The 26,642-nt window shown below is 47.2% G+C and overlaps 9 protein-coding genes across 9 annotated transcripts; 2 read left to right on the forward strand and 7 right to left on the reverse strand.

Annotated features, from left to right (window-relative positions):
• Nucleotides 1-261: 261 nt before the first annotated feature.
• Nucleotides 262-1,317, forward strand: RhiXN_10180 (Retrotransposable element Tf2 protein; the record flags this gene model as incomplete). The annotated part of the gene is made up of 1 exon (XM_043329996.1): nt 262-1,317. One exon carries the CDS (start codon nt 262-264, stop codon nt 1,315-1,317), a length of 1,056 nt encoding a protein of 351 aa, XP_043184093.1.
• Nucleotides 1,318-3,007: 1,690 nt separating this feature from the next.
• On the reverse strand, nt 3,008-3,487 carry RhiXN_10181 (Transposon Tf2-7 polyprotein; the record flags this gene model as incomplete). Its single annotated transcript, XM_043329997.1, has 1 exon — nt 3,008-3,487. One exon carries the CDS (start codon nt 3,485-3,487, stop codon nt 3,008-3,010), a length of 480 nt encoding a protein of 159 aa, XP_043184094.1.
• A 45-nt stretch (nt 3,488-3,532) lies between these two features.
• RhiXN_10182 (Retrotransposable element Tf2 protein) lies at nt 3,533-5,782 on the reverse strand (the record flags this gene model as incomplete). Its single annotated transcript, XM_043329998.1, has 1 exon — nt 3,533-5,782. One exon carries the CDS (start codon nt 5,780-5,782, stop codon nt 3,533-3,535), a length of 2,250 nt encoding a protein of 749 aa, XP_043184095.1.
• Nucleotides 5,783-5,887: 105 nt separating this feature from the next.
• On the reverse strand, nt 5,888-7,602 carry RhiXN_10183 (Retrotransposable element Tf2 protein; the record flags this gene model as incomplete). The annotated part of the gene is made up of 3 exons (XM_043329999.1): nt 5,888-6,292; nt 6,347-6,397; nt 6,448-7,602. 3 exons carry the CDS (start codon nt 7,600-7,602, stop codon nt 5,888-5,890), a joined length of 1,611 nt encoding a protein of 536 aa, XP_043184096.1.
• Nucleotides 7,603-12,528: 4,926 nt separating this feature from the next.
• Nucleotides 12,529-15,047, reverse strand: RhiXN_10184 (feruloyl esterase B; the record flags this gene model as incomplete). Its single annotated transcript, XM_043330000.1, has 17 exons — nt 12,529-12,616; nt 12,663-13,001; nt 13,054-13,212; nt 13,267-13,309; nt 13,363-13,588; nt 13,644-13,794; nt 13,850-13,871; nt 13,923-13,979; nt 14,037-14,160; nt 14,221-14,266; nt 14,318-14,327; nt 14,378-14,432; nt 14,482-14,505; nt 14,556-14,570; nt 14,627-14,640; nt 14,698-14,858; nt 14,911-15,047. 17 exons carry the CDS (start codon nt 15,045-15,047, stop codon nt 12,529-12,531), a joined length of 1,671 nt encoding a protein of 556 aa, XP_043184097.1.
• Nucleotides 15,048-17,513: 2,466 nt separating this feature from the next.
• RhiXN_10185 (Isonitrile hydratase) lies at nt 17,514-18,242 on the reverse strand (the record flags this gene model as incomplete). The annotated part of the gene is made up of 3 exons (XM_043330001.1): nt 17,514-17,735; nt 17,803-17,978; nt 18,041-18,242. The coding sequence occupies 3 exons, from the start codon at nt 18,240-18,242 to the stop codon at nt 17,514-17,516; spliced, it is 600 nt and encodes a 199-aa protein (XP_043184098.1).
• Nucleotides 18,243-18,480: 238 nt separating this feature from the next.
• Nucleotides 18,481-18,791, forward strand: RhiXN_10186 (uncharacterized protein; the record flags this gene model as incomplete). Its single annotated transcript, XM_043330002.1, has 2 exons — nt 18,481-18,571; nt 18,622-18,791. 2 exons carry the CDS (start codon nt 18,481-18,483, stop codon nt 18,789-18,791), a joined length of 261 nt encoding a protein of 86 aa, XP_043184099.1.
• Nucleotides 18,792-19,074: 283 nt separating this feature from the next.
• RhiXN_10187 (uncharacterized protein) lies at nt 19,075-21,253 on the reverse strand (the record flags this gene model as incomplete). Its single annotated transcript, XM_043330003.1, has 6 exons — nt 19,075-19,264; nt 19,461-19,533; nt 19,597-19,849; nt 20,513-20,764; nt 20,823-20,998; nt 21,052-21,253. 6 exons carry the CDS (start codon nt 21,251-21,253, stop codon nt 19,075-19,077), a joined length of 1,146 nt encoding a protein of 381 aa, XP_043184100.1.
• Nucleotides 21,254-21,772: 519 nt separating this feature from the next.
• Nucleotides 21,773-26,415, reverse strand: RhiXN_10188 (ankyrin repeats; the record flags this gene model as incomplete). The annotated part of the gene is made up of 15 exons (XM_043330004.1): nt 21,773-21,867; nt 21,926-21,967; nt 22,018-22,140; nt 22,378-22,808; nt 22,908-23,227; nt 23,301-23,393; nt 23,435-24,230; nt 24,294-24,598; nt 24,821-25,056; nt 25,112-25,189; nt 25,564-25,695; nt 25,755-25,873; nt 25,926-25,999; nt 26,043-26,184; nt 26,246-26,415. The coding sequence occupies 15 exons, from the start codon at nt 26,413-26,415 to the stop codon at nt 21,773-21,775; spliced, it is 3,156 nt and encodes a 1,051-aa protein (XP_043184101.1).
• Between the last annotated feature and the right edge of the window lie 227 nt (nt 26,416-26,642).

Consider the following 26,642-nt stretch of genomic DNA (forward strand, 5'->3'; position numbering starts at 1 on the left):
AGAGAAAGTATATACATGGTCAGTGCGTGAGATAAGGAAGCGTTCATGTGAAAAGAGAAGCGTGCTGCGGGCTGCGCAGAAGCGTGGATTTCTCCTAAGCGCCCTTGGCACGGCATCTTGGCGCGGCATCTTGGCATGAATAAGCGCCAAGATCACGTGACCAAAAAACATGAGATATTGAGTCCGTAAAAAATACTAAAAATGATAGAAAATTCAGGCGATTCTAATGGTATATGTTAGGAGGTTATAACAGCCTATGACATGATTGTGGGACTACCAATTTCAGAAGGCTTTGACGCCATCCTTACTGTCATTGACCGTTTCTCAAAAATGGTTCACTTTATTCCTACCCAATCCACAGCATTGGCTATTGACATTGCCAACTTATTTATTACATACATCTGGAAATTACATGGCCTTCCCAAGAGTACAGTTTCAGATAGAGGCCCTACATTTAATGCCAAGTTTATTTGCCATCTATATAAAAGGCTAGACATCAAGCCTACATATTCTACAGCCTACCATCCTCAAACAGATGGTCAAACGGAACAGATACAACAAGAGGCCAAGATCTTTATACGTATGTTTGGGAATCATCGTCAATCAGACTGGGTGTCACTATTGCCATTGGCCAAATTTGCCTTGAACAATTTGAAACAGACTTCCACAGGCAAATCCCCTTTCCAAATATGTTACGGCTATAATCCAAGATTTACAGTTGGTCAAAAGTCAGATGAATCAGTCCCTAACGCAGACAAACATGCGGAATTCTTAGAAAAGGGCTATGATGAAGTCAAGGCAGCGTTATCAATATCCCAAGAAAGGATGAAACACTTCTATGATCAATGTCACAAGGAAGAAGAAGAAATTCAAGTAGGGAACAAAGTTTGGCTAAGTCATCAAAATAGATCCACCAATAGACCATCCATCAAGCTTAGCCACAAAAAGCTAGGTCCCTACTTGGTAATTGAAAAAATTGGATCACATGCGTATAAATTACAACTACCCCATACCATGCGCATACATCCAGTCTTTCACATTAATCTTCTGACAAAATTCCATCCTGACCCTCATGGACGCAATCCTCCTCAACCTGCACCTATCATCACAGAAGAAGGTGAAGAGGAATACAAAGTAGAGAAGATCCTAGATAGCAAGTGGAAAGGACAAGGAAAGACAAAGAAGTTATGGTACCTGGTCAAATGGAAAGGTTATGATGAAGGAAGTAATTTGTGGGAGCCAATAGACAATGTGGGAAATGCTCAAGAAGTCCTAGAGGAATTTCACAAGGAACACCCCAACGCAGTTGGAGCTTAAAAGAGGGGGTAATGTCATGACCTTCATTGGCATGACATGAATTTCTACTATTTTCTACCTTTTTTTCGAGATAGTTTCCTTTTTTGGTATATATTTATGAATCATCAAGATCACGTGACATATTTGATATATGATGTGAAATTGTAAATGACTCACTATTTAGTACTGTTGTTTTTGATGTGGCTTTCCTCATGTATATAAGCCAGGTCAAGTTGCTGCTAAAATAGCAAGACTTGACCTCTTTGTCAATTCATCCTAAGCTCACTCCTACCCTTTGCCCAGGCCCCTAGTTGGCCATCAGTGCACCTTACTAAGAAACCCATAACCCAGGCCTAGTTGCCCTCTACCCTACCATACCCCTTGGCCCTTTGTCGGCCCTCTACCCTGTTTCATAGTCCATTGGTGATAGGGCCACGGACTTTAAACCCACTTGTATCATAGGTCCGAGCTTAGTCGTGACAGGTAGCCTCTCCATTGCCTTAAGCAATTCTTACTTAGATCCATACAGCCACAAGCGCCTGCTGCCTTGATGCCCCTTAAGGACATCTAGGACACTATTGATTATCTAAATAATGCATGTATGGTATGGCAGAATCAAAGCCTTGCATTGAGACATACAACAATGACCACTTGGCCAAATTTCAAAAGACAATGTATTCAAAGCAGACAAAACTCAAAATAATCAAAACACAAAATGATATCAATAGTGGTGCACAGAAGCAGGGCTATCATTAAGCCAGACTGTACAACTCTACAAATAGACCATCATCTTGTTCTGCAGCTCTAAGCTCTACAGTATTGACTATTTTAGTGACAAATGTACAGTGTGGCTTGGAGCTGGCAAGGAGTCACAGCACAGACTTATTGATCAGAGTTGTTGTGTACACCCCTCACTCCACAGTGTTGACAGCATGTGGCCCTATTAGTTGTTTTCTCAACCTTTACCACTACAGCCTGTTGCACCCCCTGGTTGTTCTTTTTCCCACCTACCCACATCTATTCATAGCTAGGATGGATGGCCACCCAACTTGCAAGCCTCCCTTGTGTCTTGGTGCCCCAGTCTTTCCTACCAGCATTGCTAATGCAACCCCAGTGGCCCCCTCTTTGTACTGTTTTTTTGTTGTGCACCACTGTAAGGTGGGCACACGCTGGTGGAGTTGGGCGCTTAAGGCCGTACTACTACAAGCACACGTATGTATCTAACTTATCTAAGGCTATACTACTAGCGCTTAAGGCGCTCTACTGCTAACTACTGCTGACAATGGGGCCGGAGGCCTGGGAGGTGTGGTAGGTAAAGGTAGGGGATAACGTCAGCTGAACTTCTGGGGGCCGGCTACTTAGCTGGCTGATGCCTCCTCAATGAATATGAGACAAGGTAAAATTGACTTGGTGTTTCCAAGCAATTTTCCTGCTGTATATATAGACAATTCTACTAACTACATGTGGTCTGTGCGTGTGTGAATAGAAGCCTACATGTGAAAAGAGAAGCGTGCTGCGGACTGCGCAGAAGCGTGGATTTCTCCTAAGCGCCCTTGGCACGGCATCTCGGCGCGGCATCTCGGCATAATAAGCGCCGAGATCACGTGATCGAAAAACATAAGATATTGAGTCCGTAAAAAATATTAAAAATAATAGAAAATTCAGGCGATTCCAATGGTATATGTAAGGAGGTTATAACATTGCCCCCCCCTTAAAGGCTCTTGGCAGAGTCACAAGCCTTTTTGAGTCTAGCTTGGTTGAAGCGCTTGATCTCTTCCTGGCTGTGTTCTAATAGCTCTTCCGGTTCCCATGAATTGTCTTCTGGGCCGTAACCCTTCCATTTGATCAGATAAAACCACTTTCCCCGTTGACGCTTGGAATCAATGATCTGTTCCACTTCATATTCTTCTTCCCCTTCTATTGTTTCAGGAGGGGGACGGCTTGGGAATGGCTGGCTTGGGGACTCGTGTGCCTTGGATAGTAGCCCTACATAGAATACATCGTGGATCTTCAGGGTTTCAGGGAGTTCCAGTCGGTAGGCATGGCTGGATACTTTCTCTGTAACCTTGAATGGTCCTAGTTGTTTGGGATCTAGCTTGTTGGAGTTTGTCCTGAGTTCTATGTTCTTCCCATCTAGCCAGACTCTCTCGCCTATGGAGTATTCCGGTAGTGTCCCTGTTGTCCGGGTCATGCGTTCTTTTGATAATCTAAGTGCTGACTCTGCTTCCCTCCATTCTCAGGCCAAGGTATTGGCTACAAGGTCTGCTTCTGGGACATTTGCAGGGACGTTGGATGGATTCATGACAGGGTTTCTTCCATAAACCAATTCAAAAGGGGTTCTTCCGGTTGCAGAGTGCTTTGCGTTATTGTAGGCATACTCCGCTAGTGGCAGCCAGGTGGCCCAATCCAAATGGTTGGCGGCAACATATGATCTGAGGTAGAATTCTATGAACTGGTTAACCCTCTCTGTTTGGCCATCTGATTCTGGATGGTAAGCCAAGGAAAAGGCTGGTTTTACCCCAAGTTGTTGATACAAAGCTCTTAGGAATTTCCCTGTGAACGTTGTTCCGCGGTCTGAGATGGTCTTGACTGGCAATCCATGTAGTTTCCAGATATGGCTGATGAACAAGTTGGCGAGGCCCTTGGCCGTGACCTTTTTTGAGGTTGGGATGAAGTGTCCAAACTTTGAAAATGAGTCAATGACCACTAGTATTGCGTCGTACCCATTTGACTTAGGGAACCCTGTGATGAAATTGTAAGAGATGGTATGGAAAGGAAATGGGGGAACCTCTAGGGGTTTGAGGGCAATGGTAGGTACGTGAGCTCGTTGGTTAGCTTGGCATACTGGACAGCATTCAACCCATTCCTTGGCTGAGGACTTCATACCAGGCCACCAGTAAGACCTGCTGATCAGTTCAAGTGTCCTTTGTTGTCCTGGGTGGCCGGCCAGCGGGGAGTCATGGAATTCCCTTAGCAGTCGCTCTTTTAGGGGTTCTGAATCTGGAACTACTAGTTTCCCTCGGTACCATAGGAGGTTTTCCTCCCAGTCATAGTCTCGGTAGGCCTTTTGGATAGAGGGAGGTGCGTTGTCGGCATCTTCTGTTAGGAATTGGATGATGGGTTCTAGGGAGGGGTCTTCCCTTAGTTTATTCCAAACTTCCGTGACAATCTCGAGTTCCTCTTCTGATGTATTGGCAAATACCTTGGCTGGTAGCATAACCTCTGGTTCCTGGGGCGTGTCCGTGTAGTCTGACCTCCTGGATAAGGCGTCAGGCTTTCCTGATTGTTTTCCTGGGCAATAATGTATTTTGAAGTTGAAATTGCTCAGGAATACACGCCATCTAGCATGTCGCCGGTTGAAGGTTCTTGCCTGCATCCAATATTCAAGGTTGCGATGGTCCGTGAACACTTGTACTGGTTTGTCCGTAGCTTCTAAGAAGATTCTCCATTCCTCCAGGGCTTTAATGATTGCCAGAAGCTCTTTGTCATGGGTGTCGTAGTTGGCTTTGGCTCCTGAGAAGGATTTGGACATATACACAATTGGGTGTAGGCGATTGTCTTCTCCTCGTTGGCTAAGGATGGCTCCCATGGCTACTCCGGATGCATCTGTCTCTAGGAAATACGGCGTGTTGGGGTTGGAGTGGATTAAAACCGGTGCCTTGGTGACCAACGCCTTGAGTTCCTGGAAGGCCTGTTCTTCCAATGTATTCCATGACCAGGGGGAATCCTTTTTTGTGAGGTTGTGGAGAGGACGCGCGACCGTGCTGAAGTTGGGAATGAAACGCCTTAGGTAGTTGACAAAGCCTAGGAAAGCCTGAACCTGTTTGACCGTCTTGGGAGTGGGCCATGTTATTACCGCTTCTATTTTCTTCTGATCCATTGAGAACCCAGCGGGGGAGATAACAATGCCTAGGTAATCAACCGTGGTTACATGGAAGTGGCACTTTGAGAGTTTGCAGAAGAGTTGATTTGCCATTAACCTGGATAGGACTTCCCTTACGTGGGCTGGGTGTTCCTCTGGTACTTCTGAAAAGATCAATATGTTGTCCAAATAGATGACCACTGTGACGTCGATAAGATCCCTGAATAGATCATTCATGAAATGCTGGAAGGCGGCAGGAGCATTTGTAAGACCAAAGGGCATGACTAGGTATTCAAAGAGCCCATATTTGGTCCTAAAGGCCGTCTTCCATTCATCTCCTTCTTTGATTTGCACATTATTGTAACCCCAGCGTAAGTCAAGTTTTGTGAATAATTTGGCATGTCTTAACTTGGCCATGAGGTCATCTTGTCTTGGCAGCGGGTAGACGTTCTTGTGAGTTACGTCATTCAGCTTCCTGTAATTGACAACTAGGCGGAGGGATCCATTGGCTTTTTTCACAAACATGACTGGGGCACCTGCTGAGGAAGTGCTGGGACGGATCTTGCCTGTTGCTAATTCTTTGTCAATGTGCTGTTTCAGGGCTTTTGATTCTGCGTCGGTCATGCCATAAATGGGCCCAGGGGAAAGTTTGGCGTCCGGGATTAAATCAATGGCAATATCATATTCCCTATGGGGGGGAAGGACCTTAAATTCTTCTTTGCCAAATACTCAAGCAAATTTGTGGTATTCTGCGGGCAAGTCGGCTAGTGGATTAGGATCTGCTTCCTCCTCTGAGGCAATCTGGACTTGGTCTGGGAATGTGATGGTGCCTAAAGACCAGTCTATTAGAGGTGATTCCTGGGTCAGCCATGTCATGCCAAGTATTGCCGGGGTGTTGCCTATTGGGCAGACAAGGAAGGGGATGGAGTGTGTGTGGCCATGGGCCGAGACCGTGAGTTGAACCTGGTGCCAAATGCAACCAGTCTGGGAAATGGTACCATCTAGCATTCTCACAACTTGTGGATTTTTGAGCTGGGTTTTTGGGATTTTGTATTTTTCCACAATTGCGGGGGAAATGAAGTTCAATGTGGCTCCTGAGTCTATTAAAGTTTTGAGAGGTTCTGCCGGGAAATTCTGGACGTATAGATCAATAAATAATAGAGGTTTCTTATTTGAGTCAAGACCAACTGATACAAATTCAACGCAACTATCTAGATTGTCCTTTTTTTGAGTCGGGGGCTTGGCAGCAGTCCTCAACTTCAGTCTTTTCCCGATTCCTCCTCAGCTACCTTGGCAACTTCCTTGATAGTTGCCTTCCAACCATTAGGGCATTGTTTGATGCCATGCCCCTTTTGACCGCATTTGACACAAAGGCCAGATGCGCAACGACGGTCCCTTTCCTCCGGGGTAACGTAATTGGGGTCCTCTGATAGTTGGACCCGTTGAGTGGTGGTGGTGGAGGTAGTGGTTGCGGTGACCAAGGACTTGACAGGGAGCTTCTTGGGGCGGTTCTCCTTGTTCTCCCAACGGATGTTGTCAATCTTGATGGAGGCAGCAAAAATAGCCTCTAATTTGTTGGGAATACTGTCTTTGGTGGACAGGAGTTCTTTGACCTTCCAGTGAAGGCCGCGCGTGAATTGGGCGATATACGCCTCCTCATTCCAGTCGAGTTCCGCCATGAGATTGCAGAATTCTGTGACATACTCCGACGTGGTTGTGGTCTGAGTCAGCGCGGCAATTTTCCTGGCAGCCGCCCTTTTGGCATCAGGGTCTGCAAATGCCTCCTTGAATTTGGCCGTTAAGGCCGGGATAGTGGTTGGCGGGTTGCCCTCGCCCTTGATGATGGCTCCTATGACAGGGAGAGCCCAATCAGCTGCCTTATCTGTCATGTGGTAGAGTATCCACACGACCATTTGCTCCTCTTTGTCAAATTGGTCCCTGTGTAGGGCCACCCAGAGCAGCATGCGGTCCAGCCATTGTGTGGCCTTGCGTCCCCTGGTGTCTCCTTTATACGGGTTGGGGAGGTCCATCTTGGGCCTTTTTACGCTGGACCCTGCGTCAAAGGGGGTAAGGGAGCTGAGTGACCGCCTAGGCGTTCCCTGAGGCTCTTTTTTGGGTTGCCTTGGTTCTTCCTCCTCCTCGGAGTCAAATCCTGTTCCTCTTGAAGGACGGAAGGGAGCTTTGAGCCCAGGCCTAACCGTGCCTGGAGTGTGGGTTTCCCCTCCTGAGTGGGTAGGAGGGGTGACAGGCCCAGTCGATGGGCCAGGCTGGGCTTGGGTTCCTTGGTCCTTGTCGCCAAGTAAGTTGGCGGTCTCCTTGCATATGGCTTTGAGCTCAGTGAGCTGTTGGCCTTGTGATCTGATTTGGTCCTGTAGGGACCCGACCATGGCTGTGAGGGCTGTGACAGCCTTGAGGAGAGCGGCAAGGGACGGCTCCGGTTCCATCCTTGGCAAGTCTTGCGGAGTGGGAGATGTGCTGCGAGAGGGTGGTTGGGAATAGGTTGGAACGGAATGACGGGAGGAATGGCTGGAAGGGCGGGAGTATGGGTGAGGGACGCCAGAGCGTGTGGATGGAATGTTTGAGACGGCGTGGGGGAACTAGATGCCTGATGCAGGACTTATGAGCGGTTTTTACGCAGTGTGTCTACGCTAAACCCTTGCGTCAAATACCTGGCGTTGGACAATCCCTACAACGAATCAGCAGATCTGGCGATCGTGATACAAGCGGGTTTTTTGCAAGCGGGTAATTCAGCTGACTAGGGTCGCTAACTGCAGAGTTCCGGCGAAACTCGTGGTATGCGGACGATAGGACTTGTTAGCCTTATAGCAATTTGGTACTACGTGGGGGTGGGGGACTTTTGATTATTATGTCCCACAAGGTAGCCCCAATCACGGTTTTTTCCCTTGTGCTAGTACTAGGAGTCTTCTCGTTTGTCAATCAAGCCTACAAGAAAGTTGATTTTACAATGTCGTGCACCACTGTAAGGTGGGCACACGCTGGTGGAGTTGGGCGCTTAAGGCCGTACTACTACAAGCACACGTATGTATCTAACTTATCTAAGGCTATACTACTAGCGCTTAAGGCGCTCTACTGCTAACTACTGCTGACAATGGGGCCGGAGGCCTGGGAGGTGTGGTAGGTAAAGGTAGGGGATAACGTCAGCTGAACTTCTGGGGGCCGGCTACTTAGCTGGCTGATGCCTCCTCAATGAATATGAGACGAGGTAAAATCGACTTGGTGTTTCCAAGCAATTTTCCTGCTGTATATATAGACAATTCTACTAACTACATGTGGTCTGTGCGTGTGTGAATAGAAGCCTACATGTGAAAAGAGAAGCATGCTGCGGACTGCGCAGAAGCGTGGATTTCTCCTAAGCGCCCTTGGCACGGCATCTCGGCGCGGCATCTCGGCATAATAAGCGCCGAGATCACGTGATCGAAAAACATAAGATATTGAGTCCGTAAAAAATATTAAAAATAATAGAAAATTCAGGCGATTCCAATGGTATATGTAAGGAGGTTATAACATTTTTCCATCCTATTTTACCACTGCATACTGTACTTACCACACACTATGATATAATACTCACCCACTGCACATACCACTGCAATCCCTCAGACTATGCGTACCAACAACACAGATAAGAATAAGTCTCAGGACCAACAAAATGCTTGATGAATGCATTGGCTGTATCCATTGGTGCAGTTACTCCCAAGCTTGTCCAGGTGCTGCCATCAACAACCCAGTGGGCCTTAGGAATCCAGTTGATATTTTACTGGTTTTGCTCTATCCCAGTCTAAAAGTCAGCATTGCATTATGTAGACTTCCAAATTTATACAATGCACCCAAGGTTGAGTAATTGCTTATTGTTTTCCAGATTGATTCAATTTGATTGAATAATGGTATGAGTTTCAGATTGAATCCTGACTGCAGAAGTCCCAAAACCTGAGTTTCAAAACTTGGGGGGCAACCAGAATATGGGTCTGGTTGGTAAGTAAATTTTGCATCAAACAAATCTTGCCCCTTCTTGATTGACCTGAAGCCTTGGGCACAAGCCATCAATTCTGGAGTCAATCCTTTGAGTATGAGCTCCTGAACTTTTGATCTTGTAAAAATAGTTTCCCAAAGCTGCAATAACTGATCCTCTTTCACCTATGGGATAAGAGAAGCTGATCCAATATAAGTCCAAGCTGTTGAGTCCAGTATTGTTGTGGGGACTCTGTTATAGGACAGGTTTATGATAACCTGATCTGTGACTTGGGCACCCACTGCCATTGTATTCCAGCAATGCCTGAGTGTCATAAACAGAGGAAAATAGAACTAGCCAGAATTGAACCAGCTTGACCACTAAGCCATAGAGCCTTATTATTCCTCTGCTGACAACCCATGATTACACCTGCTACCCCCCAAATTTGGGCTTGGGCCAGCATGCAACCACTTGTACTGGTCATGTGACCATGTCTAGGACACTGAGGTTTCAAACATTGCTCCTGTTGTACACCACTGTAAGGTGGGTACTTGCTAATGGAACAGGCGCTTAAGGCTGTACAACTAGTACAATGCTTACATAACCAACTATCTAAGGCTATACTAACATTGCTTAGGGCAACCTACTACTATCAACTGTTGGTGCAAAGGGGCCTAAGGCCTGGGAGGTGTGATGAGTAAGAGGGACGGTGAGCATCTGAGAACTACTGGGGCCGGCTACTTAGCTGGCTGACTAATCCTCCTCAATGAGTATGAGACAAGGTAAAATTGACTTGGGGTTTCCAAGCAATTTTCCTGCTGTATTATATGCAAAGGGGCGCTATCTACATGGTCTGTGCGTGTGAGAAAAGAAGTACATAATGGAGATAAGAAGAGTGCTGCAGGCTGCGCAGAAGTGTGGATTTCTCCTAAGCGCCCTTGGCACGGCATCTTGGCGCAGCATCTTGGCATAATAAGCGCCAAGGTCACGTGATTAAAAAACACAAGATAAAGGGTTTGTAAAAAATAGTGAAAATATCAGAAAAATTGTCCAGATCTAGTGGTATAGGTAAGGAGGTTATAACAGCTCCTTCCCAGAGAATCAAACTTCAACAAGGCAACACAACCCAAGGTAATGTCTGAAGTGGCATGAAGTCAACAGCACAAGAGGTTGGAGCTGAAGCTTGGATTTTCCCTGTCCTGGACACAGTCACATGATGTCCTAGATGTCTGTAAGGACATTGAGGAGGTGGGCGCTTGCAGCCAGGTGTATACAAGTGAAGACCACTTAAGGTGGTGAGCAAGCTACCTACAACAACAACCAACTATACTACAGTGACAAATCTGCTTAAGGCAGCAACAAGCTAAGTACAGCAAGGAAGCTGCTTAAGGCAGTGGCTAAGTATCTAAGTGACTAAGTAACTAAGTATTTACTGGACCTATAGTCCTCATACAGTTAAGGGATGCAACAAGAGGTAATTGACCTGGGTGTTACCATGGTTGGTTGGCCTCCTTATATATTACAGGGTGTGAGCTATTTACAATTGTACATATCCAATACCATAACCAATAAGAACCCCACTCCAACTGCAGCCTTACTCATGCATATATGTCACTGACATGTCATAGTGATGTCATTGAGTGGAGGTGGCTATGTTGCTGAGTAAGTGCAAAGGGGGATGTGGCTTGGCACTTAGCATATGATATAAGTGCCAAAGTCATGTGACTGAAAATGTTGTCCAATTGCCTTTGTGTAAATTTGAGAAAATAGGGAATAAATCCCTTGGTATACATGTGGCCACAACACATGACCAGTACAAGTGGTTGCATGCTGGCCCAAGCCCAAATTCAGGGGTAGCAGGTGTAATCATGGGTTGTCAGCAGAGGAATAATAAGGCTCTATGGCTTAGTGGTCAAGCTGGTTCAATTCTGGCTAGTTCTATTTTTCTCTGTTTATGACAGAACCCTACTGGCCAATGTAGGTTGGATGAATTGCTGGCTTAGAGGGCAATTAACCCTCCTTAAACCCCACTGAGAGCATGCCTTCAAAGTCTCTTGAGAGCGCTATTTGTAAAAGATTATTTTTGTTCATTAGCATGCCTTCATGTCAACCCTCACCTTTAGCAGATCCAAGAGACTATTTGGCATAGTACAGATGTTGTCTACTGTTACAAGGGCCAAGAGCCAGTCATAAACCTGCCTGTGGTCCAAGGCCAAATGTGTATGCATTGTGCAGGTGTACGGCAACAGTTAATGATTTTGAAGTAAGTACATTGACTGCACATTGGCAAGACAAGGACAACCACTTGGCATGTGACTTTCACTCAGCCCCTGCAGTGGTTGTTGTTGAATATTAGGATATTGTCATGCATGAGCCCAGATTATCACTAATAATTCATATATATATGCACATAGATAGGATGCTAAATCACCCATGATGCAATATTGAAGCCCATCCCACTGAGAGTCTAGGAACCCAAACCAAGAACTCTGGTTGTAAATATATATGGACCACTCCCGGCTCCCAGTAGCACCAAAGGTATTTTTGAGGTGTAATCATGGAAAATCAGCCAAGCTTTGGGATATGTCCATGGTATCATGCAATCAACTCTGTGTGAGGGTCGCGCAAGCGACCCATCACATGACTATGACTTTTTTTTCTTTTTTTAAAAACAATTTATTACTCGGACCCAAACACATAGTCAGAAATCAAGCCTCAGAGCAAGGCTACATACAGAGCAGCAGACAGCGGAGGCGGGATGAGTACGGACGGGGAACACACAGAGCGGACGAGACTACACGACAGAAGGAGGGCTTGACGGAACCAGAGCTCTGCGAGCACAAACTAATGCGGCCGGGGTGAGAACGAGGTAAGAGAACAGAAGAGAAACGAAGAGATACCACACGCAGTACGCGCAACCAACGGTTGGAAGGCATATATGTACACATCGAGCATAAATAACCGGGAGGGGCACCATAGAGGGCAGGCAACGAGGGGGGGGGCGCACATCACATTTTGAATGCATCCGTTGAGTTGAGGAGTCATATGACTATGTCGATCGTTATTTCATTATCACTACTACACGGACAAACAACACTCGTTACTCTGTATATGCCCCTCCCCTGATGTACTTAGTCCTCAGAACTCTTTCGAATACGAGAACTTCAGCTAGTCTACGCGAACTCCTAAGCTCCGACCTAGCCGTTACCGTTCTCCGTTCGAATCGACCACTCTCATCTCACACTCTGTAGTGTGATCGTTTCTAAAGCTTAAGGGTAAGTAGTACTTCATTATCACGACGCTGATAAATAATTTATCTCATTTCCTACTGCAAATCCAAGCTATCTTTTGACTCCACAAATCTGCTAAATACATATACAGTATGAGATACATCCTCATCCGCTTAGAGCTTCGGGGTGCCTTTGGTGGGTATACCGCAAGAGTAACTACTGGCTACGTACGTTCGTGTCACCACCATGGTAGATTGCCTCCTATAGAAATCCATCAGTATCCTGCCTTCCATGATATAAATAGCACCTTGCCTGAGGATAGGGACAGAAAAGACGGGTAAATGCAGCGCCTTGTGCACTATTGTCATTGTTGTATTTTACCCCAATAAGCGATTTCGGAGCTACACCCTTCTCTACCCAGTTCATCGTAGCCAGGATCATATCGTACTGGGGAGTGAACATTAGGGATTGGCCGGAGCCACCTTGAGATGTGCTTCGCTGGCCCGTTCCGCCAAAGGAAGTTGCGCCTGGGCCTCCAAAGCAATGGCCGAGTCCTGGAAGCATGAACAAACGATATCTGTCGCTTAAATCTTCGTTCCTGAAGAAGCTTCGTACATGTTCATAGTACCAGAGTGAGCTCCCGGACCTAACCAAACGTGTTTCAGCACGAACAATTCATCGGAGTTATGCTAACTCACGGGATGAGGGGATCGGCGAATCCATGGTACTGCATCAATTTTCCGCCACGCTTGAAGAAGGGCCCTAAGTTAGGATTGATGGCATTGGTTTGGCCGGGATCGGTTACGTCTCCTATCTTTGTGAGTCTTTGAAGTTCGGTTTCGTTGATTTGCAAGGTCCTAGGCAAATAATCACAATAAGAACCCACGGGTAAAAATTCCACAGTAACTTACTGAACAGAAGTCTTGTTCAGCACTTGATAAGAGAAAAAGTCGGCTGATTAGGTGTTAGTATTTTATAAAACATCGCCGTGTGGAAAGCTATCTTACGAGCAGGTCCGAATGGAATACCGTTAACTGTGCCAGGCCATCCAAACTCACTTCCGGGCTCAAACGTTGGAAACAAGAACTGTCCGTCGCTTGATGTCCAGTTAGTGTAAATCGCTTTGAGTGTTACGAGCTGAGACTGAGATAGACAATTGGTCTCGTTTAAATATGGGGAGGGATTGGCTGATCCACATGCAATGCGACTAAGATCAGGCTTGCACGACCTAGGCTACACGATTGACGTAATCAAGGAGTGAAACAACATCAAGGCAAATAGAGCTTACATTAGTTATAATCCCGTCAGCAACCCCATCAAGTTTGTCGCATTGATCAACTATTTCTTTGTTGAGTGTCGCAAAGAATGATGGAGGTATCACTGCCCCTGGCGTGGTAGCATTGGCATTCAACAGATTGGCATGCACAGTGAAGCCATTGCTATTTAAAAGACATCAAAATCCACTATAAAATCTATACTATAATGATAACTTACAGGTGTGGCCACCATTGAGCAGCTATAATCCATCATTCAGAGAACGCACAACACGATGGATATTCTTACTTACGTGCACCCGCAACAACTCCATCAAAATCTTCAGGATACATCTGGGCCGATTTTACACCTTAATAATTTAAGACCAATTAGTGCCATGGGCCATCCAGTTGATCAAAAACCTTACCTTGCTTTCCTCCGCTAGAGCATCCAATCCAGTAGTTATACTTAGAACTCTTTCCGTAGTACGATTTTGCAACCGTCTTCGCAAAGACGGTACTGAGATGCACAGCGCGATGGCCGAAATCAATCTATATGCATGGATAGAGTTAGTTACAATACTATGGTTAACATTTTCAACAAAACTTTACCTGTGATTCGGGATTAGAAATGGCAAACGTCCCGTCGCCTCCAGTCCTGAAACACCGGTGTTAAATCTCACAAACAGTTTCCGAGAACTTTCTTTACCCATTGTGCCCTGAATTATTGAATCAGAAAAGGCAATAGCTTATGCACCAGAACACGTACCAGTATTCGTGCTCGCTACTGCAAATCCGTATTTTGTTAGAGGAATTGCCATGTCCTACTCATTGTTAGTCTTCAAGCACTTCAAAATCCTTTACTGCACGTACGGCATAATTGACACCGCCAGCATCCTAAGCACACATTAGCAATTTGACTTAGAGAAGAAGTATTATCTTCTTACCCCACCATTACCAACCTACACTCCCGCTCGTAGTCAGCTGGCGTATAGTTTTCAGAGAACACAGGGCTTACAAATGCGAAACGACCTAGATAAAGAAGCCAATGATTTAGCCGAGACAAAACCCGTAGCCTTTCCAACTCACCATTCCAGAGCTCCGAGTTGGGTAGCCACACTTCAAAACGAAATTTGGACGTGGTGGACGTATTATATTCCGCACCGAATCGACAGAACTCTGGGAGGTCGGGCACTGGTTCAGGGTATGCTATGTTTCCCACTGGGACGAATGTTACTTTTGCGGGGTGGCTATGAGATAATGAGTACGAATTTTCAGATGCCAGAAATGAGTTACACGCACACTTCGGATGCATATGGTTTGAGTCCTTTGATAAGAGTCTGAGAATCTTTGAACAGAGCAGCACAATCTAATGGCCTTGCAGATACGCCATATAGCAGTATTGTAGATAGAGGTAACCACTTAGTGAGTGTGTCCATGACTGAGAGTATCTTTGGGGGACTGGATGAAGAATGATCTACGACCGTCGCTCATTTATGGTGAATCCGAATGTAACATTCTTGAGAATGTGGTTAGCTTATCTCACCAAGATATATCAGCAATATTCCCGACGCACAGGGAAAGGAGTTATAAGAACCAGTCGAAGGTGGATCTACTGTCAAATCGGAGTACTGAATGGATGTAATTCGATGGGAAATGAACACATACGACTCCAGCTCACAGGTGGAAGGTATACATTCCTATACAACGGGCAAATATAAACACAAGGAAGAGCCAGGATCATGCGAGATGACACTTCTAGGCAGATTCTACAATCAAATGGATAGTAGGACCGGTTAAATCTTTGCCCGTTTTTTTATCAAGAAATGGGCGACACTAGCGTAACGCGCGCTAACCTAACTGGAGAGTTTGCGATCCAATAGTTTTTTAGAAATCAAAGATTACGACACGCGACTGGTTTTTAAAATGAATTTCCATTAGGTGACCAATGGAAGCTACATACGAACCAAGGCAAACCACTTAATAGGACAGAAACCAGCACAGAAGCGCAAAAAGGCCATCCCCAAAAAGAAACCCCAACAAACAAACGGTACAAACAAACCCAGTAGAAACACGACCATAAGAAAAGCTACCTTTCCGGCATGTCCGGGTCCGGCTACAAGAGTAAGAGCGGTACACCAACAAGAATTAAAAATAGAGCTCAATACCAGAGTGCAAAATAAACTTTGAGACTACTCTAACACCTTCGGTTGTCCCAAAGAGATCAAGAGGGTTGAGCTCTCGCGAAACCTTCGTGAGGTATTTCCGACTCTCTTCTAAGAGTGGACAGTGGAATAATAAACGTGGGACGGATTGAATAGGCTCAACACACGTACATTTCACATCTCTTTATAGAAAGGGTATCCTCGCTTTGTACTCTCCGAACCATCCGTGTCCAGTTGATACATGTACGAGTCGGGATGAGACTGACCGCAAAAATTCACCATCATTAAAAATGGGGTGAGGCTTGAGTGAGGGCGGCCGTAGAATGCGTCTCTTGACAGTTTCGGAGTGTGTTGTTAGGTAACGGCTGCCCGGCGCCTGGCACCGCCACCGCCACCGAACGAACGAACGAACAGACATTGGGAGGGGACTGGATGGATTCTCTGTATATACATGTTTGTACCCTGCGCCTTATAAGGCCAGGCCGATTGTATCCAGGCTCCCCCCCAATTCGAGTGACTTTTGGACTGCCAGCGTCTTAAGCTCAAGGTCCGACAACCTAGTCGCTCATCCGACTAACATGTGTACCACTGGCTGTTGAACGTGACGCATAGTCACGCCATAATTACGACCATGCGGACATGCCCCGCATACATTTCCTCACACACACTTAAGTCGGACCATCCCCATACATATCCATACGCTTGTTCCCCCGTATCATCCCTGTCTCCTTTTCTCACATGTGCTCCGAGGAGTAAAAGTCCTCGGAGATATCTCTTGTACTTAGTATAAAAGAATAGAACATATACCGTAGCCAAGCAAGCGGTTTTATCATCCCTCTCTTAGTCTGCCTAAAGCCTTTCTATCGAGCTCAGTTTCGCTTCATTAACTGCATTTATTTACAAATGAACCATTCGATTCTTATCTCGTTCGACACTAGCTCACACCATCCTCCACGCCTTAGGAGCTAGATGAGAAGCGCGGAATTTCGCTCAGGTGGTTGTGCGACCAAAGACCGACTGGGGCGATAGCCAGCCCTTGATTGGCAAACTGGTCTGCTCGTTCGTTCCCTTGGATGTTGGATTCCCCGGGGATCCACTGTACCGCAACTTTCCGCTCCGTGTTATCTCCCAGGAGTGTGTGGACTTCTTTCCTGAACAATATGGGCGCGTATTATGCCGGATACGCGATTGAACTATTGATGATTCTTATTGCCGCTTGGTTATAAGAGAATATATGGATGACTAGTTCTGTTCCCAGTTGTGTCAACTACTATGGCGCGAAGCCGCCGACTAACCTGTAATGAGCCTACATCGCCAAATTAGACTGCTTCTAATCCAGATATTTCACCCCCTAATCCATCTATTAATACCGAACACAACCAAGCTCACCATCATACTAACAATTCAACCGTCGACATCAGCTTACGCGCTCTATCAATTAATGTTGTAATATTCTAGTTGTTTTCACCTATTACCTAGTATACGATACTACTGTCCCTTGGCATACAAAAAATGGATACATGGAGATAGCTTACCGCCAATTCTCTGTCATCGTCAGAGCTTCAACTTCTTATATCAACATGCAACCATAGTTTACCTATAGCACTACGGAGTTCACCGTGGGCTCGCTCCCACTCGTACTTTTGATGTCACGCTATCCCTGCCAAGGCACCAGACAAGCAAAATGATTGAATCAGATTTAAGTAGAGCTCTGACGCGCATTGAAAATGAAGTATGTCACTAAACCAGGCCATAAACCTCCGCAAATGGGTCATCATCCTGTTCCGCAGCTCTGAGCTCTACAGTATTGACTGCCTTAGTGGCAAACTCAGGACCAACAAGATGCTTGATGAATGCATTAGCCATGTCCATTCCTGCGGTTACTCCTGAGCTTGTCCAGGTGCTGCCATCAACGACCCAGCGTGCCCTAGGAATCCAGTTGATTTTCTTGCTGGTCTCGTTCTGGTTATGAATAAGAAATTCAGTTCTCAGGACCCTTCAAACCCCAAACCCAATGCATATAACTTACCCTAATCTGAGCAAACGCTGCCTTGTTGGTGGTTGCGTTTTTCCCTTCCAAAACCCCAGCATTAGCCAGAACCCAGGCTCCAGTACAAACGGACAGCAGATATTGAAGACCTGGAGTCTGATATTTCACAAAGTTAACCACGGCAGGCGAGATTACGGATGGGCGTGTCCCGGGTCCTTTTCGGTGAAGGTGAGGTTGTGATCAGTAGCAGTACGAGGTTCACTATGCGCGTTCATACCTCCGGGAACTAGAATAATGTCGTATTGAGTCTGATTTACTTGACCAAAAGTTTTCGTCGGAGTTATGGCCGGGCCTACGTTGGGAACAACTGGGTCCAATGACTCGGCAAGGTAGTCGAATTCGAATTCGTATGGTGAATATGGCCATGCCGGGTTCGTTTGACTTGGAAAACCTTTAGTCAAGAACCCCAAGAGCTCCATTGGACCTGTGAATGTTGCATTAAGTACGATGTTAATATTGTTCTATTTCCAGAAAAACACTTATTGAAAGTCCAAAACGATTAGTTTAGGGAATAAAACTATCCCAAACTTCCATGTGGTACGAGTGCTTGCATTCCTTGGAACCAAAGGTTCGAGGCTATTGTGTGACTGATCACCTGAGATTACGATCAGAAATAATCATGCATAGCTAGATCATTTACAGTTACCAAGATTAGGGATGGAAGATACCAAGGTCGAAAACAGTGACGCGGCCAGCACCGTCTCCGACAAGAAACGAAAGGAAACCATCGAATCAGCTCTAAGGGAAGGTAGGTTCCTCCTGAAGCGAGCACATCTTTTATAGAGCAATAGTCTTCAGGGACCCATAACACTTCGCCATGGGCATGGAAGCTCTCGGGCTGCGCGGGTAACACTTGGACACGAGACTTATCGCTCGTGCTCGTTTTCCTCCGAATATTCCATAAACGGCTGCTTTATAAAGCAGGTGAAACTTGCTTCCCGCATATGGGTATTCGTGATTGGCGATGATTTCAACATCTTGTAAAAATTGAGTATAATGCACTTACCATCATAATGAGTGAATAGGAGCTGGGTTTCATCAAATGTGCGGTAGTATAGAAGACCAGGAGAACCTTACCGGATGAGCCTTTTCGAGTACAAAGATATCAGAGTTCGCACTGGATGAGGCATTTTTGCGTCTAGAGCGGCGACCGTGCAGCAAGACCACACGGTGTCAGACTTTTCGAGTGCATTAATGTAGCTAATCTCTTGGTTGAGATATGCCTTCGAACGTGCGGACTCTAATAGTACATCAAGCAAGGTGGAAAACATCCGCGAATTCGTCATCATCTGCACTTGTCACTGCTCGAAACTCCATGACGTTTTTGGCAGCAAGAGCAAACTCAGTCCCCTGTAATGCTTTGAGAAAAGCAAGGCCCATGTCTTGACCAGCAGTAACTCCAGATCCTGTCCAAAATTTCCCGTCAACTACCCAGCGGGCTCTGGGTACCCAATGGATTAATGGGCTTGTTGTGCTCTATGAGAGATCACATTGTTAGTACTGGACACATGGCTACACTTTATGTAACTGTTTACCTTGATCTCTTGAACAAGAACTTATTGGTAGTCGCCCGCTTCCCATCCAAAAACCCTAACGTAGCTAGCACCCAGCTGCCGGTGCATACAGATAACACATACCGAGCACCGGGTACCTGTGCTTCGAGAAACTCGGTCAGGGCCTTTGAAGGTTCACCAGGGCGTGTGTTATCCCCTAATATTTCGATTGCTCAATAGTATATTGGGTTGCCATAGCCAAGTCCAAAAGAACACTTACCTCCCGGTATCAAGATGATGTCAAATTGCTTTGATCCAACCTCGGAGAACGTTTTTTTAGGTAGAACCCTCGCACCTGCCATTGGCGTAATTGGATCGTGCGTTTCGGCGAGGTACTCAGTCTCGAATTTCACCTCGGGGGTTGGGAACTTGGGATTAGCTATCATAAATGCCCCCGTGGCTGACTTAGTGCCGGCCGTTTCTATAAGTTCCATGGGCCCTGTGGATACCGAAGATGATATGAGTTTAGTGATCTATAGCAGTCAAGACAACACTTATTGATAGTCTATAATGTTCATTCCGTTGTACAATATCACACCAAGTGATAAAACCTCAGGCATTATGGTTGTTGTGGATATGAAAATGCTGTAGCCGGATCGGGTGGTGAGTAAAAGCTCTGAAGTGCTAAGTTATCACTAGAATGCTGGCTTTTATAGACTAAAAAAACTTTATTTTATAATTAGATATCATCAGTATTGTCCCTTGTGAGTAATTGATCGTCCCATTAGGTTGGCGGAAGTCGGTTTGCGCTTGCGGGAACCAACATGCGCTCGATGCCAAGTCCCAAAATTGTCTCCTCCCGCTAATGACAATTTGATAATTTTCGTTTACTGAGCATCAATATTAGTTCAGCTCAAACCTTTTTATTTTATACGAGCTTGGAATTTGGAAGATCGGTAAGATATTGATATATCGTTTCAAACAATAGTAGAAACACGCCTGCCACGGGGAACGAATCCTGATCCTGAAATACTTGTGCGCCGGTTTATCATCAGTCAGATAATAACAAGCTCATTTGTACTTGTATCGTAGCCGTTGTCAGAAAGGTTATATATCCATCGAGGATAGTTCATGAAGCCAGAGCATTTTATTTTCATGAAAAGATATATTCGAATTCAACAATGGAGTGTATGCACATCTCGTCCAGTGCCGCTAACAATGGGAGACTCATACAAGACCCCAAACCTCTGCATATTCGTCATCTTCTGGTCCACTTGCGTGTAATCGACGGTGTTCTTGACCCGAGTAGCAAATTCATCGCCAGTAATCTCAACCATGAAGGCGTATCCCATGTCTGCACCAGCGGTCACCCCAGAGGCAGTCCATATCTTTCCATCTACCACCCAACGGGCCTTGGGGACCCATTCAATGGCTTTACTCGTACTTGCCTGTGTGTTCAAGTAAGATATACACTGTAAAAGCTGCGTCGGCGCGAAAATGACTCACCACTAGGTCTCTGAAAGCAGCCTTGTTACTCGTGGCGCGTTTCCCATCCAACACCCCAGCATCGGCCAAGATCCAGCTACCAGTACAAACGGACAGGACGTACTTCGCTTGGGGAGCCTGTTTCCTAACGAATTCATGAACTACTGGGGAGATGACGTTCGGACGAGAGCCCGGTCCTGTTCTTGACAGGTCAGTTGGCAAGCTGAACAACCTTCAATCGGTAGTTTACCTCCTGGAACCAATATTATGTCGAACTGCTTTCCTTCAACCTCTGCAAAAGTCTTGGATGGCATGATTCTAGCGCCCCCACTCGGGGTAACAGGTTCCATGCTCTCGGCGACATAGTCCAGATCAAATTCGACATTCGGGGTAGGCCAGCCTGTACGAGACTTGATGTACGCATCTACCGACGCAAAGGATAGCATCTCCATTGGGCCAGTGTCAATCGATAGATAAGCTTCATCGCCTTGGCTCACGGAGGAAAATACTTATTGAGCATCCAAGTAGGTTACCCCCGGGTACAGCACGACAGCAAAGGACAGCACTGGCGGAGACATATCGGACACGGTCAACGATGCCGGAATGAGCAGATGACCTCGCGGTTTATATCGCTGCGAGGTTGAGCAAGAGATCTAACTCGTGATCACTTGTATTCCTGAGTCAGGGACCGCCAAGGTCGCGACGCTTGAAGCCTGGATGACTAACGCTACATAGATACGGCTGTATACCCCATGATATTCGTCCAATCACAAGAATCCACTGTCTATATTCATCACACATACACATCGCCTACAAGATTGAGAACCGAAAAAAGAAGGACCAAGGGACATGCCCCGCAAATCAACTCGAACGGGGGAAAATTACATCGAGGACTAATTTCAAAAAGGCACACAAGGACGAAACTGAAATAAATAATAAGATGAATCCCACATCGTTTACAAATCTAAAGTTTATCGGCTGGCCAAGGGAAGATAGCCCCGAATAGTGTTTGCCATGGCTTTAAATGCCACCGGGATAGATTGGTATAGACCCCACGCGATAACAACTACATGGGCGAGTCAGTATAATGCAGCGCCAATACATGTTCCACAAATAGAACTTACTCAGTAGAATTGGAAGCCAGAATAGAACCAGCATGCGATCCTCTGCGATATGGTCAGCTTCAAGACATATACAACAAGTCTTAGTCACTCACTCTTGAGCTTTCTCATCTTCTGACTATGATGCGTATACGCGCGAATTTCTCTATCCGTTACTTCGGTGGGATAATATCCAAGCCTCCTCGCCAATCGCGCGCGCAGCTGCACCTGATTGGGCCCTGTTGACCATCGGCTTGAGGCGCCGGCGGATACACCGTCAAGTTGGCTGCATTGGGCTGTTGCGGCTTGCTTCCCAAGAATCCGCGAATTGAACCCAAGTCAAACGAGCCTCCTTCAGGTGTCTGAGGCCAGGGTATCGTCACAGGCCATGCTCGTAACGCAGGCATATCAGGAAGATTGATCTGGGCAAAGGCCAGGCTTTTTGCGGTTGGAGATGGGAGAAAGTGCGATGGAACCAAGTAGATGGGAACTTGGGTCTCTCCCAAGAACGCAGGCCTCCGTCGATGACCGAGTCGAGAGAAGGTCGTGAGGCGTCTGCAGCGAACAGATCGTCCGAGGCGCTGTCTTCCTCGCTGCTACTTCCGCTGGGACTCGTGAGCGCCGTTCGTCATCCGCCTCAAGGTCGCTTTCATCTGCGTCGGCACCAGTAGATTCGTCTAGCGATGGTGCTCGGAGTTCGGAGCCCTCTTCGTCTTCCTCAACCGCATCGCTCTCGTGATCAGCGCCCTCCAACAATGCCATAACCTCCGAGCGAGCGTGTTCTCGCGCAACATCAATGGGAGCCATGCCGTATGCGTTAACAATTTCCGTATCTGCCCCGCCTGCAAAAGTACGCGCACACAAGCCGCCTCTCCACGCAGAGCCGCCAAGTGAAGTGGTGTTTGGCCTGTCGCATCACGAACATCGAGATCAGCACCGCGCGAAATGAGGTCAGTCGCGAGGGCATCAAAGCCGAGGACAGAGCACAAATGTAACAAGGTATGACCCGTTTCGTTTTGGAGCGAGACGGCAGAGCTGGTGGAACACCACGAGAACCGACGTTGGGTACGTCAAGAGTTTGAGGAACTGGATGAGCTCTTCTTGTCGCGTGGGGGCGCGTCCTTGTTCTTGTTGCTGTTGCGCAGAGCCATTTTCGTCGTCTTGTGGGGTCACATCGGACTCTATGATCGACTGAGCCAGACGCGTAACGACCATGTTCGAGTTATTCTGCATTTCCCCAACGGCAACAATCTCCTTGCGATATTGCATGGTTCTTCCTGCCGCCCGGTCATACGCTGCCCAACAACCCTGAGCGCCAATTCCATCCTATCAGCCCATTTAGTACCACTTCCCCAATTACAACACCGAAAATGAACAAGACTCACAAGTTGCGATCAACCATATCATCCTTGTACGTGAACATAACCTCCCTTTCCCCAGGACGAAGTGGTACATTCTCATACCCCTTGATCCGAACAGCCACCGCCCCAGCCTGGGCAGCCGGTGGCAACAAACACACCAGCGTGTTCCCACCCCAAGCGCAGTCTCGGTAGCAACATAATCGCCAAACTTGCACTCGTACGCGCGCGAAAAGTTTTCGCCCAGGAGCGTGACTTCGATTCCTCCTTGGATCGGGCCCGAGTTTGGAACCACGCGGCTCACGCGCGGGATCGGTGTCGTTTCGGGAGGCGCGAGGTCGATGGATTCGGGCGGCCAGGTAGCAGGGACACCCCACGGCGGATGTTCGACATATATAGCACCCTGAGGCGTGGGTGGCTTGAGACCCGAGGTCGGTGGTTGATTGGTCAGTTCTTGTAGCATGGCCTCCCAGTCAGGATTTGTAGGATCCGTAGTGGTTGGATCGAACATTTGAGTGTCGGTTCCGGCAAACGTGTTCGCCATGAGTGTGTCGCTGTCCATCCCAAGCAATGGGTCTCCGTTCATATCCAACAGTCCGCCAGTGGAACCCAGCAAAGAGTCCATAAAGTCACTTTGCATCCCGCCGGAGAGGATTCCTCGGGAAGGAGAATGCACGCGAATGAGCAGTGGTGTGGATAGGCGAGTGAAGGGCCGTGTGAGACGGAGAATGCATACTCGTGTGGGACGGTGACGGCGCATGGTTCGACGAGGGAGGGTGTGACAACATCTGAACGGGTGAGTGCGGGCGGGTGTGGCCACGAGAATGACAGGCGACCGAGGAGGGGATAGAATGCTGAGCGAGTAGGCGAAAGCATCGTCATTCCATGAACATCTCCTAACAACGCGCTCTGCATTCCAAACGCCCCTGTGGTGAAGAGCGTGGGGCTTTGGGGCGGAGGAGAGGTATATCCTTGCGTCGACGGTGTCGCGTAATTCGAAGCTCCGGAAGAACGCCAGCCTCTTCTTTGACTACCCCGTTAGCCCAACGCTACTCGCTCGGCTCCTATCGTATGGCTTCATCCGGTGCTTGGCCCCTCCCTTGTCCTTTGAACCTTTCCTCGACCCGTTCATGGTAGACGCACCGATCGCAGCGACAAGACTCGGACCAGTGGATATCGCAGTTGCCGGAGTGGGCGGAACCAGTCCCGCACCACCGGGAACAGCGCTCTGCTGAGCCTGAACTTTGCGAGCAGTCGATTTATCATCGTGATCATGATTGGAGGCGTAACTCCCGTTCCAACAGTCCGACCGGTATGATCGCGTAGGATAAAAGTGATACTACCGAAAATGAGTGATCAGTCAGCCTGGTACCATAAACATAACAAATGCATGCCAAAAAAGGAACGAAAATGATCACCGCAAGGCCTCAAGATGTATCCAAAATAGCAAGACCAGCGATGGGATCGCAGCGCAAATGAAGAAGCACGGTGCAAGCACATGGAAAACTCACCAAAAACCTAATTTTTCTGAATGGTGTCGACAATAGCAGGTTAGTCGCACAGGCAAATCCACAGTGCCACTCTTAAAATCGAGTACATCGGCGCAATTGTAGAGAACAATTTTGTCATCTTCACAGCCTAGTGAACTCAGGTCTGGCAGTTCTGATGAGGTGGGTCGTTGGGATCTGATGGTACGGGTTGAAAAAGGGGTACCAAGGATTGAAAAGTAACACGGGTCGAATATGTGAGAAGGCGCAAGACCGTTACTAGAGTGAATTAGGACAAGAATTGGAGCACCTACTTTTTCGTTTCCGTTCTGCCCGCTTGGCTTCTCGTGCCAGACATTTCTTACATGCGCGTGCAGCGGTATGCGGGGCGGATGCGACATGCACCATCGTATGAAGCGTGAGCGTTTGAGCAGGGGTGGGTGCTGTTGAACATGGTTTCGTGGAGGTAGGGGAAGGTCAGAGAATGGAGGTCGATTTGTATTTGAGGAATGAATCGAGAATTGGAAGGGAGCAATCAGTAAGGGACCTCAAGCTTGGAATAATGCAGACCAATACAATTGGCCGTTTCTACCGTTGGTAGTAGAGTACCGATCAAATCACCATTTCGGTAAGGCGCTCATCTTCCAACCCCAATCTCATCTATCGCTATCCCCAACCATCACTTGAGGCTGGGACGCGGGGTGGTTAAGTCTCCGAGGCCGAGGCCAGGGTGAAATATTAAAGAACAGAAAGTGAAGTAACAGGTGCGCAGACGATGGTGTATATTGAAAATATAAAGTTGGAATACAAAACTTACCTATCTTGGCCTCCTTGCGTCCCCTACGCTTCGTCGCAGATCCCGGCGGAAGAGATAACCATTCCCACGAGCCGACCGTTGGAGCAAGCTCCTCTTTTGCGTCGGCCGAATATCCGGATGAGCTCGAAGAGGCTACAGATTATTCCAGATAAATGAATACATGCTCAACAAAGGGAGGACCAGGGACTTACCTTGATGAAAGTGTGTTCGGGGTGTCGGATCCCAGACAAGATCGATAGTAACTTTAAGTTGAGTTTCTACGCGAGATTTGGCGCCTTGAAGGGGCACGTTCCGGACCCGAACGGGCAGACTGAATAACGACGGTGAGGACTTGAGCAGTTCATGGATACATATAAACATACTTGTTGCAATTCTCCTTTGGCGGATGTACGACTTGAACATCAGGGTTGGGTTTGGTTTCTGTCTCTGGCTCAGGCTGGTCTTCCATAGTTTCTTCCGTCGGCAGTCTGAGGGAGAACAGGAGCAGCAGGCGGAATAAGCGCTGAAGGCTTGACGACGTGGGTAGCAGGGGGCACGTGGTATCGTTGGGCACTGGACAAAACGCTATGAAGGCGATCGAATCCAATGCTCGCAGGCTGAACCACCGTTGTTACAGAGCTGCTATAGTACATCCCAGTCAACAAAACAATGGCCGTAATTAACTGAATCGTTTTTAACTCACTCGAATGCATTATCGTTTATGAACGCTCGGAACAACCTGGCTTCATCATATTCTTTTCCTGCTCCATTAACATCGATCGACTCGATAGGAGGTACCGCAAGTGGAAGATCCGAACTCGATGGCGATGACTCGGAGGAAGGCGTGTTGGGCGACGACGACCGCCTGCGCATGGTTATGACGAAGAGCAAGCAAAGCACTGCCACGCTCCGAGGATGAACATCTAAGCGCTGATATTACCTAACGAGGACGTTTCTGCCCAGGGCTAGCCCAATTATACTATATTCCATCACATTCAATCAGAAAACTCCAAACATAGCCAACCGGCTTGACTAACACCGTATGACCCCTTTATTCAGACAATGGTCAGGTCTTCACAATTGATTCATCACTATCCTCA

This window comes from Rhizoctonia solani, chromosome 11 (assembly GCF_016906535.1).
Source record: "Rhizoctonia solani chromosome 11, complete sequence".
NCBI classification, from domain to species: Eukaryota; Fungi; Basidiomycota; class Agaricomycetes; order Cantharellales; family Ceratobasidiaceae; genus Rhizoctonia; species Rhizoctonia solani.